Source organism: Mus caroli, unplaced genomic scaffold (assembly GCF_978045245.1).
Source record: "Mus caroli unplaced genomic scaffold, Mus_caroli_1 scaffold_13, whole genome shotgun sequence".
Classification (NCBI taxonomy): domain Eukaryota; kingdom Metazoa; phylum Chordata; class Mammalia; order Rodentia; family Muridae; genus Mus; species Mus caroli.
In genome coordinates, this window is record NW_028227268.1 from 5,500,477 (window position 1) to 5,521,845 (window position 21,369).

The 21,369-nt window shown below is 51.0% G+C and overlaps 1 protein-coding gene across 2 annotated transcripts in view; it reads left to right on the plus strand.

Moving 5' to 3' along the window:
- Ube2o (ubiquitin conjugating enzyme E2 O) overlaps positions 1–21,369 on the plus strand; it is a 47,470-nt gene that overhangs the window by 20,905 nt on the left and 5,196 nt on the right. The window contains exons 2-12 of one of the 2 annotated variants that reach the window (XM_029483952.2): positions 15,371–15,430; positions 15,571–15,681; positions 17,477–17,574; positions 17,913–17,976; positions 18,483–18,626; positions 18,875–18,984; positions 19,113–19,188; positions 19,489–19,961; positions 20,290–20,444; positions 20,577–20,689; positions 20,773–20,901. In XM_029483952.2, coding sequence (XP_029339812.1) covers positions 15,371–15,430; positions 15,571–15,681; positions 17,477–17,574; positions 17,913–17,976; positions 18,483–18,626; positions 18,875–18,984; positions 19,113–19,188; positions 19,489–19,961; positions 20,290–20,444; positions 20,577–20,689; positions 20,773–20,901 — 1,533 coding nt within the window. Of the gene's footprint in view, positions 1–15,370; positions 15,431–15,570; positions 15,682–17,476; positions 17,575–17,912; positions 17,977–18,482; positions 18,627–18,874; positions 18,985–19,112; positions 19,264–19,488; positions 19,962–20,289; positions 20,445–20,576; positions 20,690–20,772; positions 20,902–21,369 lie in introns of both variants that reach the window. The other variant, XM_021177641.2, reaches the window with a different exon arrangement.

Genomic DNA, 21,369 nt, shown 5'->3' on the forward strand with positions numbered 1-21,369 from the left:
AATGGCACAGTATTCCAAAAATGCCGGAAGAGTGTGTTCATGTTCCTGTGTTTCCATTCACCAAAGATGGGCTCTATGTCCAGATATGTTCCACGCATCTCTAGTGTGTATGTCTGGGTTATTTTTCTGTTCTTGTTTTATATAACCCTGAACTCTTCAGATCCTGCTTCCTCCATCCTCAGGGCTGAGGTTGTTAGGTGCCATCAGCCCTGGTTTATGTAGGTTGGATAATCAAACACAGAGCTCTGGTTTGCTAGGCAAGTACTTTATCCACTAAGCCACATCCCCAGGCCCCTTCTGTAGTTTTGGGGTTTTGTTTCTTTTCTTAGGGTCTCCCTGTGTAGCCGGGCAGGCCTTGAACTCATCATAGTGCTCCTTTCTCAGCTTCATAAAGAATGGAACTACAGTTGTGTACCACCACACCCATGTTTTTAATGATTTGTTTTGAGACAGGGTCTCTCTATATAGCCCTGGCTGTCCTGGATCTCACTATGTAGACCATGCTGGGCTCAAACACTCAGACCAGCCATCCCATGTCTCATAGAGTTTGCTTGTCTTGACCATAAAGAATATATCCTATACACAAATGATCCTCCTGCTTCAGTCTCTGAGGATCTCAGTAGCTGAGGATCTCAGCCCACATCACTTCGTATCTCTTTTTTGTATCTCTCTTTTTTAAGACTTATTTATTATTACTGTAGGTGTCTTCAGACACACCAGAAGAGGGCACTATATCTCATTATGGATGGTTATGAGCCACCAAGTGGTTGCTGGGAGTTGAACTCAGGACCTTTGGAAGAGCAGTCAGTGCTCTTACCCACTGAGTCATCTCTCCAGCCCAACTGCTTATCTCTTGTCTTTATTTCTTTACAGAGAAGAAAGGAAAGAAATGACATCCTAAACAGCTCTGAGGGACAGGATGGGAACCAAAGAATGGTCTGAGCCAGACCCAGCTATGCAGGTCCAAAGCAGTGACCCGCAGACTGTAAAGCAGCTACATAGGAAGCTCTATTTATGCATAAAGAAGCAAAGCTTTTGCTTTGTTCTGTTGGTTTCTGAGACAGGGTTTCTCTGTGTAGCCCTGGTTGTCCTGGTCACTCTGTACACCTGGCTCGCCACAAACGCAGAAATCCTCCTGCCTCTGCCTCTCCAGTGCTAGAGTTCTGGTGGGGTTTTTGGTTTGGTTTTTGGTTTTTGTTTTGTTTATTTGTTGGTTGGTTTTGTTTTTGGCTTTTTTTAAAGATTATTTTGTGTAAAGTGTTTGCCTGTATGCATGTCTTGTGTCATATGTATGCTGGTACCCATGGAAACCACAATAGGGTGTTGGATTCCCAGGAACTGGAGTTATAGATGGTTATGAGATATGTTGGGGGTAACCCAAGTTCTCTGCAAGATCAGCCTGTGCTCTTAAACCCTGAGCCTTCTCTCAGCCCCCTCCACTCCTCTGTTTTTGAATTGGATTACTTGTTGACCTGCTTGCAAGGCCTTGAGTTGGGACCTGTCTATCTATCCTTCAAGTCATACCACTCGTGTGCCGGTATCTTATATCATTTTGGTAGTTAAACCCCGTTCCTATTTATAAGTAATGTTGACCCTTAACAACTGAAAGCATTAAGTCTAAAATCTTCCTAGGAACAGTGTTCTAGAGCTGCACACCTTCCCTGGGTCTTTCTAGATGGTGTGTGACCTTTCCAAGGTACTGTCACTCCAACTGTAGTGTGCCGTGCCCAGTGTTGGTTTGTCAAAGGCAGAGGTCATACACTTGGCTTGGTCTCAGAGCCTCTGGAAGTTTGGAGTGTGACCCTCATAAAGCAGGAGCATGAACTATCTGTTGCTTGGCAGGAACTGCAGTGCTCCTGGGCTGTGTGACACCTGACAGTCATGGGAAAGAGGACCCTGCCTGTGTGTTTTGGGTGGGAGGTCCTGCGTTTTCCCAGTGGGTCCTGACTTCTAGCGCCTCACAGTTCATCCATCCCAGCATCCCAGTGCATGCAGGGGCAGCTCTCTGTCCAGGGCTCATGTGCTGCTATATATGTTGGTGACTTGGTTAAGGATTGCTTTTTAGTTTAGCATTTAAGAATCTTAATTTTATAAGTGTGTAAAGCGTTGACTACCTATGTCCGCAAGAAAGTCTCACCTGTATAAATGAAGCCTCTACTTACAGACTGACACATATATATCAATTAAAACCATGTTTGGGGGCTGGAGAGATGCCTCAGCAGTTAGAGCACTGGCTGGTCTTCCAGAAGACCTGGACTTAATTCCCAGCACCCATTTAAGTTGAAGGGGTCTGTCACCCTCTCTGGCCTCTGTGGGCACCAGATATGCATGTGGCACACAGACCATACGAGCAGGAAAAACACCCATAGACATAAAATAAAAATAAATAAGAAAATTATAGTGGTGCACGTGCCTTTAATCCCAACAATTTGGAAGGCAGAGACAGGCAGATCTCGAGTTCTAGGCCAGCCTGGTCTTCAGGGTGAGTTTCAGGACAGCCAGGCCTACACAAAGAAACCCTGTTTCAAAACAAAAATAAAAAACAAAATCCAACACCTGGGTTACCCCTAGAGACTCTGATCTTATCTGATCTCAGCATTCTAGAACAGGATGTGAGAAGCTGAGGCAGTCCCCTGCCACCAACAGCTCGCCAGAGCTGAGAACCGTGTTCATCATTTGTGTATCTAGGCTGTAGTTTGAAAGTAAAGTGAATGAGTACAGCCAGGTTGCATGTCTGTGATCCCTTCAGTCTAGAGACTCTCAGAAGGATTGAGAGTTCCAGGCTGGCATGGGCTACATAGCAAGACCCCGTCTTAAACAACAAGCAAGAGTGAGGCGATAGATTACCCCCAACCCCGTTCAGTCCCATGTGAAGCCAGGAGTGATGTTGAGTTCTAGAACCCACATCCACAGAGGCGGAGACTAGAAGCTCCTTGGGACTCGCTGGCTAGCCGGCCTTGCCCATAGGAGAGCCTGTGCTCTCGGGGAGACCCTTTTTCAAAAACCAAGGGGGCGGGGTGCTGGGGAGATGGCTCAGTGGGTAAGAGCATCCAACTGCTCTTCTGAAGGTCCGGAGTTCAAATCCCAGTAACTACATGGTGGCTCACAACCAACTGTAATGAGATCTGACTCCCTCTTCTGGAGTGTCTGAAGACAGCTACAGTGTACTTACATATAATAAAAAACAAAAAACAAAAAAACAAAAACAAGGTGGACAGCTCCTGGGGAATGAGTAAACACTCAGGGCTATCCTTTGGCCTCCACACACATATACACACATAAACACACATGCATGCTCACACATGGGCACACATTACCTTCTCCTCCCACAAATTAAGTTAGTGTGGTGAATGTAAATGTCCTTTTATATTAGTTCCCCATTTTACTAAGTGCTGGCTTTCCTGTCCCCCTGTAGATCTCTTGTCTGTCCAGCCCCCATGAGTGCTCAGTTCTCACCAAGCTGGAGTGTTCAGCTGGCTCACGGGTCCACTAGAGTGGGGTATTGTGCTGGCAGTAGATAGATGGGCAGGCCCTCCTGGAGCAGTGGTGAGTCTCTTGCCTTTGCGAGTGTAACTCTACCTGTAGAGCTAGAGATCATGGCTGACTCAGAATTTAAAGACCTCTTTCTGAACTGGAGTGCTACATAGAAACTTGGTTTCAGCCCTCAGATTGAAATTGCTGTTTTAAGGGTCCAAGCACATCTCCACCTACAGGGCCCATACCCTGGACCCTCATCATAGTCGAATAGTCCAATAGATAGGTGGCCCGTGGTGGGATTGGAAGGTGTGGTAGTCTGAACGACACTATAGCCGGGCAGTGGTGGCCCACACCTTTAATCCCAGCACTTGGGAGGCAGAAGCAGGCGGATTTCTGAGTTCGAGGCCAGCCTGGTCTACAGAGTGAGTTCCACAGCCAGGACTATACAGAGAAACCCTGTCTCGAAAAAACAAAACAAAAAAAAAAAAAAAAAAAAAGAAAAAGAAAAGGAAAGAAAGAAAGAAAGAAAGAAAGAAAGAAAGAAAGAAAGAAAAAGCTGCTATACGCCCCTGTGTGCTTATAGCAACACAGGAATTCCGGATTGGGGAAGAATTGGAGATGTGGAAGGGAGTGAGTCAAAGGACTCACCTCATCCCCAGGATGCGCTCTGCCCCTACAGATGGATCGGGATATGAGCTCTCTGCGTTTCTGCAGACATGCCTTTACTCTGCCAGCATGGACTCTGACCCTCTGGAACTGTGAGCCCGATTAAGCACTTTTATACGTTGCCTTGGTCGTAATGTTTTGTCACAGCAATGGAAATGTAACTAATACAGAAGACAAACAGCTGGGCTGGGATATTGGCCAGGCTTCTTGGGCATAGGTTCATGTGCCTGCTGTGGCCAGCGATTGCTGGGCTCTTGGGGGTCCCACTTGGGATTTAATAAGGACATACAGGGAAGCATTTGTATCCTGTAAGGCTGCTGGCCTGTTTGCTGGGCAGTCTCTCAGCTAGCCCATCTGACCTAACCCGCCTACCCGCCTTCTCCGCCACTCTCTCCACCTGGCCCTTACTCTGCCCTCCCTCCCTGCCTGCCCCGCTCTCCTCTGCTTCAGGGCCAGCTCTTTATTATGCAGAAAGCCAACCTGAACCAATCAGCAGCAGCACAGCACCTGCCCAGCTCTGTTGTACCTTTTGGCATAAGGATGATGTGACCTCTCCCACAGCTGCTTGCTTTCTTTTAGGGCATGTGAGGAAGCCGGAGACATTTATATATCTTGCCAGCCTGGCTTCTCCAGCACAGCAGTTAACAATTGAAAACACAGGGACTCAACTTGATAACCCACACTTATATTGTATCAACTGACTACCAACAGCTAGCCGTTAGGGACCACCCTCCCTGACCAGCACTGGCCTGCTTGAGGATTGCCCATATAGCAAAAAAGGGCTGCTGGGGGGGGGGTGTTTGGGGACCCACCTTTAAGGTTCTGGTGTATAGCCACTGTGGCTTCTCTGGGTGACAGCGACAGGTCCTGCTCTGGCCATGGGAATCCTGGCAGCCTACTGGAAACCCAGCTTCCCAGGGGGAGCAGTTTCTGACTGAGGCCCCCTGGCCTGGACAGTTTCCTCTTGGGCTTGGGTTCTGTGTGGACACTGCTCTGCACTGCCTCTGGCCTCTGAGAGCTATGGCTCATTCATCCCAGCTTCCCTCTGCAGTCTCCTGCTTAACCACATAAAACACTGATCTTAGTTCTAGTGGTGTATATGTAGATGTTTGTGCATGCAGGGGTCTTGAAGAAGGCGTTAGGTCTCCTGAAGCTGGAATTACATGCAGTTGTGAACCACTCAGTGTGGGGTTGGGAATCTTTACAAGAGCAGTGCTTTCTCTTAGCCTTAACCAGTGAGCCACCTCTCCAGCCTGTGCATTTTGTCACCTGCCTCTTCCTTTCCCCCTCTTTTTTGGTCCTAGTCTTCCAAGGGACATGAGTCTGTTCCTCTTTTCTGGGTTCTCTAGCCCCACCAGTGAGGCTTCAGCTCACACTGCCTACTGTGGGACCTTAGTGCTGGGTTAAGTGTGACACTGGGTCGCTCCACAGCACTGGACACTGCTTACCACTCTTGGCATGTGTCCTCTGTCCTGGGCTTCCCCTGCACAGTGTGTTTGCAGCAGCTCCTTAGGTACATCTTCCTGTGTTGCATGCTGTGGGGACACTGGCTACCCACGTGAGGTTCACACTTGGACCCATAGGCATCCAAAGACAGGGAATCAGGCCATAAAGTGCTGTGGAGAAGAGGAAAGCAAGGGTCAGGGTCACCATAGTGTACTTCTGTCAGAGAAGTGACATCTGGGCAAGAGATTAGTGTAGCCATGTTGACATGTGGACTGTTTGCCACCCTGTGCTTGCCCAAGCTAGTTTCTCCATGTTTCATTAGCATCTGGGACAGGGTCTATGGGACCCAGTAGTGTTTGATTGAATAAATGAGTGGACAGTATACCATGGAGCAAGTGAGTAGCGTCGTAAATGAGAGAAATCGAGCGGGCCAGGCAGCAGGAGCCTAGACTTCCTTATTGGGTAGCTGCCCAGCCCTTTGGGGAGGAAAGGTGAGCTTGGACACCACTATGTTAATGTTAGATGCCTCCTGTTCATACCTCATCCCTGTACCTTGGTTTTAGTTGGCATATTATCTGCCTTACTTGGAAAGGGGTGGATACATGAGAGAACAAAAGATAGAATCTCTGTGCTTGCAGTGCTCCTGGTTTAGTATAGCTGGGCCATCACCTAACCTTAAGAGACAGGTTTAATGGGCCCTTGAGATGCACTCTGTTCTCATCCTTCTAGGGATTGGTGGTCCTTGGGTACAGGGCCACTCCAGACACAGTCAGTCTGGTGCTCTTCCCGGTCATCTTTAGTTTCCAGGCCTGCTGCGTGCATACATCCCATCCCAGTCCCCCCAGGGCCCTGGGAATAAGGGAAATCGAGCCAGCTCAGGAGAGGGGACAGGCAAAGCATTTGTGAAAGGACTATATCTTCCTTCCAGGGTTTGAGCCCCTACATGCCAGTTGTGCAGTCTGCCTCTCCAGTGCTGCTGACCCCAGCCTGTGACAGTAGAAGGCGGGTACTCAAACCTGGGTACTGGTAGCTTCAGTGAGGATTGAGAGGTGTAGGATTGTGGGTCAGCCTAAGCCTAGACCCACAATAGCTGCCCCTTTTCTAGTGTTGTTCTTTGATTAGGTTCAGCTGTGACATTTCCCATTTTTCTGCCAGGGAAAAAGACCTGCTGGAGGGTCTGCAGCACCCATCAACGGCAATTCTCCACCTACCTACAGTTTCCCCAGCCTTGCCAATCACCACAGATGACTGCACATTCACAGTTAATTTGTCTTAGACCAGTGTTTCAGCCTCCGAGTGCTGCAGCTCTTTAGTACATTACCTTTAGTACATTTAGTCAGTGGTGACCCCCAACCATAAAGTTAGTCCATTGCTACTTCAGGACTGCATTTTGCCAGTTAAGAATTATGATGTGGACTACCCTTGGCCATTTCTGGAGCAGGTTAACGGACTTCTGTTTACCCTAAGTTGTGATCAAATACCCTTCAGTAGGACACATTACACCTTCACTGGGAACAGAAAGATCACAGAAAGTTCCTAACAGCCAGAGGTCTGGAAGAAGCAACACCTTCCTTCCAGGCATGCTCTGTGCAGTCATGAATCTGCACCACCTCTGGTTACCTGTACAAGAAGTACACACGATGAAGCCAGCCTCCATTCCAGAATGGAAGCAGGGGTGCTCCCAGCCCAGGTCCTAGACAAGTTATGGACAGTCGTCGTCGGGGGCTCCTGGGGGGAGGGAGAGTTGCTTTGTCTTGAGGGTGGGTCAGCCATCTCCAATGAATGGCCCCACACTCAAGAATTTATGGGCAACACAAACTGGGTCAAATCGTTTGAGGAGGGCGGGCTAGTCAGAAACTTGGAAGAGGGTAGGGATGGATCTGGGATGAGTTAGGGGAGATGTGGGTGTGACCAGGACACAGTGTATGTATGCAGTGGTAAGCTCATTTAAAGAAGAAAAAGAAACATGGCAGCACTGTCTGGTGAGCGGCCCTGACCCACAGGTTGTGAAGCTCTGGCTTAGGAGGTGCTTTTCCCGTTCTCACCAAATCCCAGTGGTTAGAGGTCAGTGTGGTACCTCTGCCAGCTCAGCAGGGCCAGCCTGTCCATGGGCAAGGTGACAGCATGGTGTGTGCCAGGCTTTAGAGACTGTTGGGACTGTCCCAGCCTCCTCTCATCCCTGGGGTCTTACAGCTCACCTGTGGCTTCCATGACTTTCCCAGGCTTTTGCTTCCCCGGGGAAAAGAGTCTCAACAGGCTGCAGGGCTGTGAGTGGACAGTGCTATTTCACAGTCGTTCTGCTAGGTCATGAGACCTCTCCCTGCCTGTGTGTGAGTGCTCATCTGCACGTCACTGGAAAGTTCTAGTGTAGTCTTCTTTGGCCACCAGGAATGATCCAAAACAAACGTAAGAGCATTCAGGAACCGAGTCTGCCATAGGAGGGTGAACGCCTCATGCTTCAGTGGGAAGGACCTGCCTCTGCCCCCACAGCCTCGGACCAAGGCTTTCATGGATCGTTTGTACTGCCTTTTCTTACCAGATTTGCAGTTTTAAAAATAGCAGTGCTGAGTGACTCCTTTCTCGGGCGAGTCTGCCTAGCGAGGCAGGGTAGTGCACTTTGTGGAGTGGCGATTGATTAGCTGTCATTGCCCAGCTTTGGGGAGCCTGGCGAGTCACTGTCCTGCTTGGGTGGAGCTCCTTGCTTCAGCCTTTCAGGAAGGGTGGTGGCTTGACGCTGCTGAAAGACCACATTATACAGATGAGGGACCAAGCAGGAGGAACACCTGCAAGGAGGTACCTAGGGCTGCCCCAGTGATTGAGACCACATCCTCCCACCAGGGCCACGGCTTACTCATGACCAGGAACCTACCTCTAAAATTGCCCTCTTGTGCAGGAAACCCTTCCCCCTGGAAGTCTTGAGTGGCCAGTGTCTTCTAGGCACTGGCAGAATCTGATCTGTGCTTCCATGGCAACAGCTGGCTGGACCCAGTTCTTGCCTCTGTATCTGTCATTCTCAGCACTTCCCATCGCCCTAGTACTGGCCCACCTGAGCAGTCTCCCAAAGCTCAGGCCATATCCTTTGAGAGCTTAGTGCTAGTGTGTCTGTCCCAGGCTGAGCCACAGAAGGGGTTGTCAGGGAGTTCTGGGTAGGGCATGGTGTTCATTATTTTAAGCCACCTTGTTTTAACACCTTGACCTACAGGTCAGTCTGTTAAAAACAAATGTCCCAGTGGAGTATGATAGCACAACCCTGTGATCACAGCACTCAGGAGCCTGAGGTAGGAGGACCATGAATCAAGGTCAGGTGTCTCTGGGCTGTGTGGTGAGACCTGAAGAAAGAAACAAGAAGGGAATGGATTCCTGATTTGTATGTCAGTGGTGGAGTGCGGCACCCATGATGCTCCGGGTTTGGTCTCCAGGCCTTGGGGGTGGGGTTGAGGGACTACGTGAACATTGCTGTCTTCATCCACATATTCATTCGGTAGGTTTGAAGTGAAAAAATTAGAACTCTAGTTTAATTAGATGTTTTTTCTTTCTTGTTTCTGTCAGTTTTCTTTTTTTCTTTTCTGAAACAGGGTCTCGCTGTGTAGCCTTAGCTGGCTAGGAACTTTATATATGTAGACCAGGATGACCTCAACCTCTGGCTCTGCCTCCCAAGTGCTGGGATTGAAGGCATGTGCCACTATATATACTACATGTGTATTGGTGGCTTGCACCATGTGTATGTCTGGTAGAGGCTAGAAGAAGGTGTTGGATCCAGTGGGGCTGGAGTTACAGACTGATGTCAGTTACCATATGGTTGCTGGGAACTAAACCCTGGAACTCTGGAAGAGCAGCCAGTGGTCCTAACCACTGAGCCATCTCCTGCCCCAGAACGATCTTTAAAGCACTTACTGGGATTCTGATTAGCAGCCACCCTAAACAGCCCCTTCCCCCCAGAGCTCCTTTGGCCACCTCTGGTTTTCACTGCTCCATGACCTCTCTGATGCCAGTCAGAATTTGAAGGGGTCCCTTGTCTGTTTCCACCAGCTAGTTGCCCTTCAAAAGCAGCGCGACAGCATGTAGCCAGCTATGCGCCATCTTGTGGTTGCTTAATGTAAAATGCAGCATCTTGAAACCGGCCGGCGCTCTCAGGACCTGTATCTTCTGTCAGGGATATGATGCGCTCATGAGATCAGAGATTCCTCTAAAGGTGTGCACTCCCAGGGAAAGGAAGCTTTGTGTGTAATTGTGCAGGAAGCATCATCTTTTGTCCTGGTCTTGGTGCCCTCGTACCAAGGGTCTGTGTTGTCCTGGGCTGGACCTGACTCCGAGGCTTACTTCATTGAGGCTCAGCCCAGCCCTGCACCTCCTATCTCTGAGTGGGACCAGACCTCCCCTTGCCGTGCCCAGCTGCAAAGCCCTACTTGTTCTCTTCCCTCCAGCTACTGCCGGGCCTGAGATAGCACCTGTTTCCTGTCCTGGGCTTGAGTGTTGCTGTTTCTTCCTGTAGCCAAGAGCTCTTTGTAATACTGTTGAGGGGTCTTAGCAGTAGCCTCTGAAGACAGACACACATCCACACATTCTGATGTGCTCAGACTCAGCCTCTAGCCATAAGCCATCACTAGGATTGGAACATCCCAGCACATAAAAGGAGGTAGGTAGAGAATGTTGACCACATAAGCTAGAAGGTTATTAATACTACACAATTCATTATGGTGTTTACTCATGACTCTCCCTGATAGACTTAAAATCCTTCCAATTTAATAATGCACTGAAGTCATGATACAACCTTGTTAATTTCTGCATCTCATTCCAGCCTTGGCGTTTTCACGAGCATTTGGCTTCTCTAGCTGAGCTATTCGCTCCTCAAAAGCCTGCCGTGGTGCTCTGGGCCCCGAGGGCCATGCTGACTTGCTTTGGGATTCTGTAGGATGTACTCCTCAAACAGACTACTCATGTGGTAAAGCAAAAGCATGCCTGTGGCAAGAAGAGGTGCCAGGCAGGTGGCCCCCAGGGCGCCTGAAGACTGTGGAACATAAGCTCTGGGGTTGCACCTGCAAGAGTGCATCCAGCCCAGGGCTGTCCTGTCCACAGGGAGACTTCTGGTTTCTAGGATGTGTGCTGGTACCCACTCGGGAGTGGCAGTGCTGTGTCCTCAGCAAAACCCGGTTCTTGTGTGCTCCCCATGCCTGGAGTCCCACTTTGCCCTGTTATTTTGCCTCCTGTGGTTTTGTCTAACTCTCCCTGAGAAATAGACAGATCTTGCTCCCAGGTATCCTGAGCACTTTTGGTGCTATTGTTCTGCTCCTATCCTGAGGTACTTACTGCTGCCATGTTCTAGAAGAAGTGGAGGTGCAAAGATGGGTGTTTGAAGCCTTTGAAGCCTTTGACTTAGTGATTCACCTAAGTAGTGATGTCACCCCTCAGAACCCATTTTGGTTAGCTCTGGTGTGTGCTCACCAGTTGTTACCTTGGGATGCCAGCATGCCCTGGCGCTTTCTTCTTATTGGCCTGGAAATAGCAAGTGTGTTTGTACAGCCAGTGATGCTGCTGTGGGCCGCGGTAGGTGGGTTCTTCCACAAAGGGTTGCCTGGAACCAGCTCTGCTCACTGACTCAGCCTGGCCTTCTAGTTCCCTCTCCTCCTGGGGAACATAGCTGCAAGGGATGCAGTCTCAGCTAGTTCTGTAACGTTTCCCTCTCTTTTTCTTTTCTGTTTTGTTTTTTAGACACAGTCTCTCTGTATTGCAGCATGCCCTAACCCCCAACTCCTAATCTCTTGTCCCCAACTCCTGAGTGCTGAGATGACAGCTGCACACCACCATCCCTGGCTGCTTTCTGATCTTGCATGCTAGCCTGGCATAGTGTCCCCTTCAGGAAGTGGCTGGAGTCCTGGCCTGTCTCTATGTGGCCTGTCAGTTTGGAGCAGAGGAACAAAAACAGGGTCCACTGCAAACTGTCTCTGTGTCTCCACTCATTCCTCTTCCAGGGATGCAGTGAGGGCAGTTTATCTTTGAACACTTATCAAGCTTCAGTGGGTGAAGCTTGGCTGGTGCTGGGTGCTCCTGTTCCCACATAAATGAAAGACCTGGTCGTGGATACACCACTGCCCCTGGGAAATACGGAGATTTATTGCTCTGAGATTGAAACCTGGCCACACCTCCCGTCTTGGCCTTCACTGGTGTGGCTGGTAGCTCCTGCTCTCCAGACATATATACTTAGGCCCATTAAAGCCTTTCCTGTGGGGACTGGAGAGCTGGCTCTTGCAGAGGACCCAAGTTTTGTTCCCAGTGTTGATGTCAGGTGGCTTACAGTTGCCTGTAACTATAGCTCCAGGGACTCTGGACACTGCACTCATGTGCACATGCCCACACACAGATGTACTAGATGCACAGAATTAGAAATAAAAATGTTTAAATAACTCTCCCTGTGGCCTTCTGGCAGCTCCTCCTTGGGTGAGGAGCCTGTTACCTGCAACTGTCTTTTTAGCTTCCTTCTGTTTTCAGACACTTAGTCGTGGAAGTTTTTTATACAGGAATTTTCTAGTGCATCTGATTGACCATGGCCAATTTAATGAATGGGCTTCTAGACTGGAAGCAGGACAACTCAGGTTCAAGAGCAGGCCAGGGAGGCATTTCGAGGAGGTGGCCTTGTTAGCAGATGGGCCTCTAGACCAAACCAGTTGATGACAGTGCCTGCTCACTCTACAGCAGCGCCTTCTCCCAGAACTGCAGCCCTTCCCTCTGCCCCTGCCTCATGGCTGTACAGTTGTGTGTGGAGGCCAGAGGCCAGGATCGGTTTCCTCTTGCCATTCTCCAGTTTGTTTGTTATTATTTTATGTGTATGGTTGTTTTGCCTATGTACATATGTGTGCACCACTTACATATAATGCCTAGCCCAGGAAGCCAAAGATGATATTGGATGCCCTGGAGCTGGAGTTACCAATGGTTGTGAGCTGCCGTGTGAGTGCTGGGGAGTCCCAATAATTGTATAAAAAGTAAATTGTTTAAAAGGCTAAAGTGGCTGAGCTGGTGAGAGTGATGGCTGCCCCTCGAGCACCTGAATTTGGTTCCCAGCACCCATGTCAGGGAGTTCACAACTGTTTCTAACTCCACTTTCAAGTGATTGACCACTCTTCTGACCTCCAGGGTACTGCACACGTGTGTGCACAGATACACAGAGAAGAAGGGTACTGCACACGTGTGTGCACAGATACACAGAAAAGAAGGGAGGGAGGGCGAGCGTGTGGCACATAGCTTTAATTCCAGCTCTCAAGAGGCAGGGTCGGCCTAGTCTAAATAGTGAGTTGCAGGCCAGCCAGAGCTATACAGTAGACCCTCTCAAGCGGGGGGTGGGTGTGGAGGGGGGTACAGTAGAGGTAGTGGAGATGACCTTTGACCCATCTTGTTTCTAGATGTCCTAAGCAGCCAGGAGTTCCTCGGCCTAGACACTGTTGATAATGCTGTCCAGTCATTGTGACGGGAGCTGTCCTGTGTCTCTAGGGAGGGGAGAGGACAAAGTGGCTCTAGCTAAAAACCACAGAGCCACTGCCTTCCCTTCCTAGGCAGGTGACCCAAGTGTGTTGCCTTGGCTCAGGCCCCACAGGTCCTCCTTTGCTCAGGGTTCCTCTCCTAAGGCCTGAGTAACTTCTCTGTCCTGCCAGCCTCCAGACAGTGCCAGCATCTAGAAGGCTGGCGTTATCTAGGAAGATCACTGCCTTATTCAGCCAGGTACATGGTCAGAGTGGCCCCTTTAGAACCCCGGGTTGCGTTGTTTATAGCTATGAACACAGCCTGGCCTGCGTCTGCTGTGCTTCCCTCGCTGCCCTAGAGCTGGGGCCGGAGTCAGGCAGAGCAGAGGCTAGTGTTGTCTGAGCTTAGACGCCATCAGTGTTGTCCGGCTCTGGGTTGTTTTCAGCGGAGGCAACAGAGACTGCCTCTTGCCCTGTTCCATGCCATTACATGACCAGTGTCTATTTCACGTAGCCCATGACTTCCCCCAGGCTATTTTGGAATAGCTTCTTTCCTGCTATTCCAAAACTTCGGTTCGCCGATGCTTTCCAGGAAATGCTAGACACTGGCTGGTAAACTCGGAGTTGCTGCTGGGCTTTTCTTTTTTTTTTTTTTTTTTTTTTTTCTTGCTTTTTAATTTTTAATGATAGAAACAAAAATATACCTAAAAGCATAGCTTGTGGAAAAATCATTTGTTCTCTCCTGTCTTGTATTGTTCCTCCAACTGACCTTGGCCTCCCCAGCCTTGCGTTTCAGAGCTGAGTCTCTAAAGACATCCTTCTTGACAACAGTTCCCTCTGAGAGGATATCCAGAGCACCCGTCGGCGTGAGGTGGTTCTAGTTATAAACGCTCATAAAGAACTTGATCTTGGAGGTTTTGGCAATCTTCTTTTTGCCTCCATTTCACACGTCCTGTACGAGCTTGTTCTGATCAGGCTGTCCATGTGGATCCTCCCCACCTCCCCTGGCAGTACCTGGACCTGACAGAGGCCAACGGGGTGTGTGCAGACGCAGCTCAAGGCTCTCGTCAAGGCCTCTCTACTCCTTGAATTTCCCTCCATGTGCAGCTTCTGCTTTCTGCGATGACTTAGGCCCCGTAATTGGTGGTGGTATGACATCTAAGCTAAGAAGACAGTTGAGGTGAAGCTGAGGGTGGGGCAGGCACAAAGGGTCTTCACATTAGAAAAGGGGGCTGGCCTCTCCACGTTCCTTTCAGTGCCTTGAAGCTAGCCTTTCGGGACCTCAGCCTGTGTCCCTGTGGACGGGGAGTCAAGCAAGTATGGATGGTTGTAGTGGCTGTATGTGACTGCCTGCCTGCCTGCCTGCCTGCCTGCGTGCGTGCGTACATGCGCACGCCAATGCTTTCTTTGTGGCTTCAATCCTGTCATGGGTCTCAGAGTTGGCTGCTGAGATACCATGTGTACTTGGAAGCAGCAGGCTGACACCAGTCACAGTGTTGTCTGTGGAACAGGTCCTGGGTCCCTGCAGCAGTTTATGCTTCCTGCTTGGCGGTGTGCTTCAGTGCTCCCTGTTAGGTCACAGCTTACCTAGAGCTTGTGTGAGTTGTCCTTAGTGAAGCTTCAGTGACCTTGTACTTGCTTTTCAGCACTTCTGTCCTGCTCCTCTGCCAGTCACCTTTCACAGCAGAGAGCAGAGGACAGAAGGTTGCTGAGAGATGGGTAGAATTGGAGAGAGCTCTCCCTGGTGTGTGCCTGTCTGTCTTTGAGCAGGGGAGGGAGATGCAGCAACCACTTACAGGTTGTCCAAGAATGACAGAACAATCCCGATTTGGAGATACAAGAACAGAGAAGACAAACCAGCCTAGCAGAGAAGCAGCTCTGTCTGGGCCACAGAGGCCGCCCAGCAGCAAGAGGTGGCAGTTCTGGGGGTTCAGTTGGGTCAGGACAGGGTCTGCACTGCCACAGATAAGGAGCAGGATGCAGCTGGGCAGGCAGGATAGCCAGATTAGAAGGGTTGTGTCTAGTGACAGCTGGCTTCAGTGCCATGCCAGTCCTCCAACCACTCCTGAGCACCCACAAGCCAAGGTCAGAGGGAGGACCCTCAGAGAAGGATTTGACTCATCAAGATGTTGGTTTTTGTAGGATGAGCTAACCTTGTGTGGTGTGACTATGCTTCCCAGTGCACAAGACTATCTCCAGTGTGTATGCTGGGGGGGAGGGGGGTACAGATAAAATCATCCTTTGTCTGCCTTTGGTGGGATGTACCTGGGTGGAATGCGTTCTGCCTCAGATGTCTGTTTCCAAGCCTCTCATTCATGTTTTCTTCACAGCTGAAACTGGAGGACCGCTCTGTGGTGCCCCGGGATGTGGTTCGACACATGCGCTCAACTGTGAGTCCCTCATCCCCATCCCGCCCTGGCTCTTGAGCCTGTGTGCTCCCACTCTTATTTGGAAGAGATCTGCTTGGTTGGAGGAGTGTCTTGGTGGGGTCTCCTATGGCAACCTGTGGGATGTTTCCTTCCTCCTCTAGGACAGCCAGTGTGGCACGGTGATAGATGTCAACATTGACTGTGCCGTCAAGCTCATCGGCACCAACTGCATCATCTACCCTGTCAACAGCAAGGACCTCCAGCACATCTGGGTGAGTGGCTGTGTGGCCTCTGTGCTGCTGCTGCTGCTGCTGCTCCTGCCAAGTGTAGTCTTAATGGGTCAGATGGCTCGGTGCTTGGTCACTGTGGCCAGCCTGCTCCAGGCAGGCTCCGTGTTGCCCTTGCCTATGCGCTACTAGACAGGAGGTCAGAGTGTGCTCTGCCTCAGGCATCAGGACAGATCATGACAAATGTGGTCACTTTACTTGTTTCTCACCGACCACAGACACGGACGTACATTTGTTTGGTTGTTGTATGTGGGTATTTTGCAGGAATATAGTCTGTGTGTACTACTTGCATGTCTGACACCAGAAGTGGGAGTTGGATACCTTGGAACTGAAATAAGAGAGTTGTGAGCCTCTGTGTGGGTGCTGGGAATGGACCCAGGTCCTCAGCAAGAGCAGACAGTACTGTTAACTGCCGAGTCTCTATCTCCATCCAACACTTCTCTCAAGAAGGCTGGAGAGATGGTCCTACGGCAAGACTACTTACTACTCTTGCTAAAGACACAGATTCCGAGGACCCAGCTCTGTCCTTGACTTCTGAGAACACCAGGCACACACATGGCTCACATACACACATGCAGCAAAGTACTCATACACATAAAAGTAACAGCAAAACAGTGTTCTTTTTAATAATAATTTCTTTTGTAAAGGACTTTAAACTTACCCAGAAGTGCTAAGTCTATGTGCCCACTCTCCAGTGTGTGCAGCTGCTGACCTCCCACTGACCCTGGTCATCTTCATCTCCTGAACCATCTGAAAGCAGCCCCCAGCACTACTGCTCACTACTACATTTTGTGCTTTCCAAAATTTGGATATAGCCCGTAGACGGGGGAGTAGTGGTAACCATACTGCCTGAGCCTCAGACTGCTCGGCTGTCCTTTCCCTCTGGCCCTGAGCCCATCCACCTGGCATTTACCTGTCAGTTCTTTTTCTTTCCCATCTGGGATGTTCTTGTACACCCTGGACAGTGGTGCTGCAAAAGCTTATGCATGATGATGTCTCCTGGACAGACTCACTCCCAGGATGCCTCTGTGCTGTGCAGCTAGCTCTGTCTGGGCTTTTTTTATGTCCAGTGCTACTCTGCCGCTGGAGATGCTCACTCTGCGCACAGGTCATGTTGGTCTTCACAGCCCTCACCACTGTAAAATCATCCTTTACCCTCAGTAAGCAATTATATCCCACACATCACAAGCTTCCGTGTCAGACCTGCAAGCCTGACAATGTTCTTGGGAACATTGCCATGTAAACAGTCGCAGGTGGGGTCTTCCTCAAGTCACTGCCCCCGCATTTCTATTGGTTGGCATTCTTGTGTGTGCCTACAGAGCTGTGCCTACTGCCCTGTTTCTTTGCTTATTCGTTTTTCTATGAGGTGCACTTGAGAGTTGTGTTTAATTCGGCAGCTCAGTCCTCTCGTTAGTCAGTCCTCACATCCCATTTTGCTTCAGTTGTCCCAGTGAGGAAGGTCCTTTGGGATGGCTTCCGTTTGCCGAACACTTCAACAGTGAGAACACTGCGCTCAGTGTTCCCAGTGGATCACCCTTGATTCATGCTCTTTACCTATCCACAAAGCCCACCCCCACCCATGCCAACCTCCTAGTGCTGTCCTCTGCCGCTGGGACACTCCCACCCACGAGGCAGCCATAGGCTGCTGCTGCCTGCTTGGTGGAAAGGGACTTGGGATGCAGTGCAAATACAAATACCTTTTACATCCTAATGGGGCGAAGAAGACCCCAGGCTCCATGGTGTCTGCCCTTGCTCACTGCTCTGTGTCCTTGATCTGCAGCCCTTCATGTATGGAGACTATATCGCCTATGACTGCTGGCTGGGGAAGGTCTATGACTTGAAGAACCAGATCATCCTCAAGTTGTCTAATGGTGCCAGGTAGGTGTCAGCTTAGGGACAGCTGCCTGCTCTACAGTCCAGGAGAGTTGTTCCAGGTCTGGGAGGTCGGGTGTGGTCCAGGACAGTAATGGTGATGCTGGCATTCAGCTTCTGGAGCTCAGTGCTCTTGTCTCTGCTGCTACAGCTCAGGAGTCTCTGAGGGCCAGTGCTCTGTTGTGCATGTCTTAATAATGGCAGGCACTTAGGTTGAGCTGGGGCTCCTGTCCTGTGGCAGAGGCTGAGCTGTAGGAGCAAGGTGAATGGTGTGTGTGTTTTAGTGTTGGTGTTTGGTGCTGACTGAGCCCTGGTGGAGACCAAGCCTCTGCCTACTGTTTCAGGTGCTCCATGAACACAGAAGATGGTGCCAAGCTCTACGATGTCTGCCCTCACGTCAGCGACTCGGTACATATCTCTGCCAGAGGGAGTCACCCCTGTCTGTTCCCCAGCTTCTTAGGCATGAGGACTGTTGGAGGCTAGGCAAGACTGTGAGCCAAAGGGAAGAGGGCACCTGAGTAGCTTGAGGCTTGGGCGGGGCCGTTGAACCAACACTGAAGGTCATAGTATCAAGCAGGATTTTTGTTTGTTTGTTTGTTTGTTTGTTTTTTATTTTAATTAATTAATTTATTTATTTATTGGTTTTTGGTTTTTCGAGACAGGGTTTCTCTGTATGGCCCTGGCTGTCCTGGAACTCACTTTGTAGACCAGGCTGCCCTTGAACTCAGAAATCCGCCTGCCTCTGCCTCCCGAGTGCTGGGACTAAAGGTGTGGCCACCACGCCTGGCCAGCGATAGCGAAGAGCTCTTAAAGGGCTGGTTTCCTAGCAACAGGGCGTCCTTGAAAGCATCAGGTCCACCTGGTGAGTCACCAGAGCCGACTTGTGCCCTTTCCTCCGCTCTCACACCCTGCAGGGTCTCTTCTTTGATGACTCCTATGGCTTCTACCCAGGCCAAGTCCTTATTGGCCCAGCCAAGATCTTCTCCAGTGTCCAGTGGCTCTCGGGGGTCAAGCCTGTACTCAGCACCAAGAGCAAGTTCCGTGTGGTGGTGGAGGAGGTGAGCACATTACTGGGGTGAGGGCCGATGGGCGCCTGCTGCCTCCCCAGTGCCCAGACCCCGGGGACCCGGGTGAGATCTGAGCATTGGAGCAGCCTAGGCTCTAGTCATGGCTTGGCTAACTGGCACTGATCCCTCCACCTGCCCTGCTATCTGTCCATCCATGTGATGAATGGATGGTTGGCTGACTGATTTGTGTTAGGATAGGCTCTGGGCAGCTATTTGAAGGACGTATCCACTGTCCTCAGGTGCAGGTTGTAGAATTGAAAGTCACGTGGATTACCAAGAGCTTCTGCCCCGGCGGCACGGACAGTGTTAGCCCCCCACCTTCCATCATCACTCAGGAAAACCTAGGCAGGTGAGTGAGCGTGCCCCCACCCCAGAAACCCAGCACTCACCCCTAGCATGTATTGGTCTGCCTATAAATGACCAGGCATCCCACGGAGCTCTCAGAAGTGCTGCCAAGCTCCCGGTTTTTCTCTTCAGGGTGAAGCGTCTCGGATGCTTTGACCATGCTCAGCGGCAGCTTGGGGAACGCTGTCTGTATGTCTTCCCAGCCAAGGTAGAGCCGGCCAAGATTGCCTGGGAATGTCCAGAAAAAAACTGCGCCCAGGGGGAGGGCTCTATGGCCAAGAAGGTATGTCCTTGAGGTGGGCGGGTGTGGGCACTCAGAGAACTGGCTGTGAGCCATTTCCACAGCCAGCAAGGTGGGTCTGGGCTTTAGGCCTTAGGGAACAGCCCTGAGGACCCTCGCTGGCCACTTAGGTGTGTATAGCTCTACTCCCCAAGACAATGTCTGGGGCCAGGATGGCCCCTGCCTGCCTCAGTCTACAGCTCCCTCCCCTTTGTTCTGCTCTTGTAGGTGAAGCGTCTGTTGAAGAAGCAAGTTGTGAGAATCATGTCCTGCACACCAGATACCCAGTGTCCTAGGGACCATTCCATGGAAGACCCAGACAAGAAAGGGGAAGCCAGAGCCGGAAGTGAAGTAGGGTCTGCCAGCCCGGAGGAGCAACCTGATGGGTCAGCGAGCCCCGTGGAGATGCAGGATGAGGGGTCGGAGGAGCTTCAGGAGACATGCGAGCCATTGCCCCCCTTCCTCTTGAAGGAGGGTGGAGATGATGGGCTACACTCGGCAGAGCAGGACGCAGATGATGAGGCGGCTGACGATACAGACGACACCAGCTCTGTGACCTCCTCCGCCAGCTCTACTACCTCCTCCCAGAGTGGCAGTGGCACTGGTCGTAAAAAGAGCATTCCCTTGTCCATCAAAAACTTGAAACGAAAACACAAGAGGAAGAAGAATAAGGTCACCCGTGACTTCAAGCCTGGAGACAGGTGAGTTCCTAGTGTGTTCCTTATCCTGCGGTGCACATGTAGACTCAGTAGCCGGAGCTCTGTGTGCCCTGTAGGGGCTTATGGTGCTCCCATCGCCAGATGATGGTGGCTAGGGTAGGCCTGGGTACGTGGGGGAAGATAGCAGCTAACCCTCCCTAGCCTGGCTTGCTGGGATCACGTTTGGGGCACCGTACAGGTGAGCTTTACACACACTAGACATTCACCCTGCCCGTGTGAGACTTGGTTAGGCCTAGAAGGTGGAAGGTCACCTGCTCTGTCTACAAGAAGCATATTTTTGTGGCCTGGCTCCTGGGCCTACACTTCACAGGGTGGCGGTGGAGGTTGTGACCACGATGACCTCAGCTGATGTGATGTGGCAAGATGGCTCTGTGGAATGCAACATCCGCTCCAACGACCTTTTCCCTGTGCACCACCTGGACAACAATGAGTTCTGCCCTGGGGACTTCGTGGTGGACAAGCGAGGTAGTGCTGCTTTCCGGGGGGAGGGTGGTGCATCGGACTTGGGGTCCAGCGGGTGCCTGTGTGGTTGAAGTGTGTTTGCAGGCAAGCACCCCAGAGCTCTTCAGTTAGTCACGGCCCTCCTGATTTCCCTAGTCCAGAGCTGCCCAGACCCTGCTGTCTATGGTGTGGTGCAGTCTGGGGATCATGTTGGCCGGACCTGCATGGTGAAGTGGTTCAAGCTGCGACCAAGTGGGGATGACGTGGAGGTGAGCATACCGCCCTGCTTCCTTTGGGTGGGCTCGGGCAGAAGGGGGGAAGCCTGGCTCATTCAGCCCTGCTTTTGCCACAGCTCATTGGCGAAGAGGAGGATGTGAGCGTCTATGACATTGCTGACCACCCTGACTTTCGCTTCCGCACAACTGACATTGTCATCCGCATTGGTAACACGGAGGATGGGGCTCTGCCCAAGGAGGATGAGGTAGGTGTGATGAGGTAGACTGCAGCTTCTGTCTGGGTGGTGGCTGCAGTCCCTCACACTGCCACCAGATGCCACCAGAAGCTCAGACTTGAAAGTCTTTGAATTCTGCATCTCAGGATGGCTGGCATGGCTGTGTGGACACTGGCAGTTAGGTTCCCTCAGGGGCTACCCTCCATTGCAGCTGAGAGCCCACACAGTCAAGTGCAGCAGAGCCTAGGCAGGCTTAGAGATGGAGCCTGAGCTAGAGCTGGAAGAAAAGCTGGAGGTGTTGAGAAAGGTCAAGACAGTCTGGACCCAAGGGGCAGAAACAAACTGGTGGCAGGGTACCCACCTGGGAAGAGTGCCAAGCCAGGGAGGCCAGAGCACTGCTTGTGGGGAGAGAATTGCTGCAGACTTGGGAAAAGACATTTAGTGTTTGCTACAGTCCAGGGGATGGGAGACGGCTGGGTGGAACCCACTAGAGCTTAC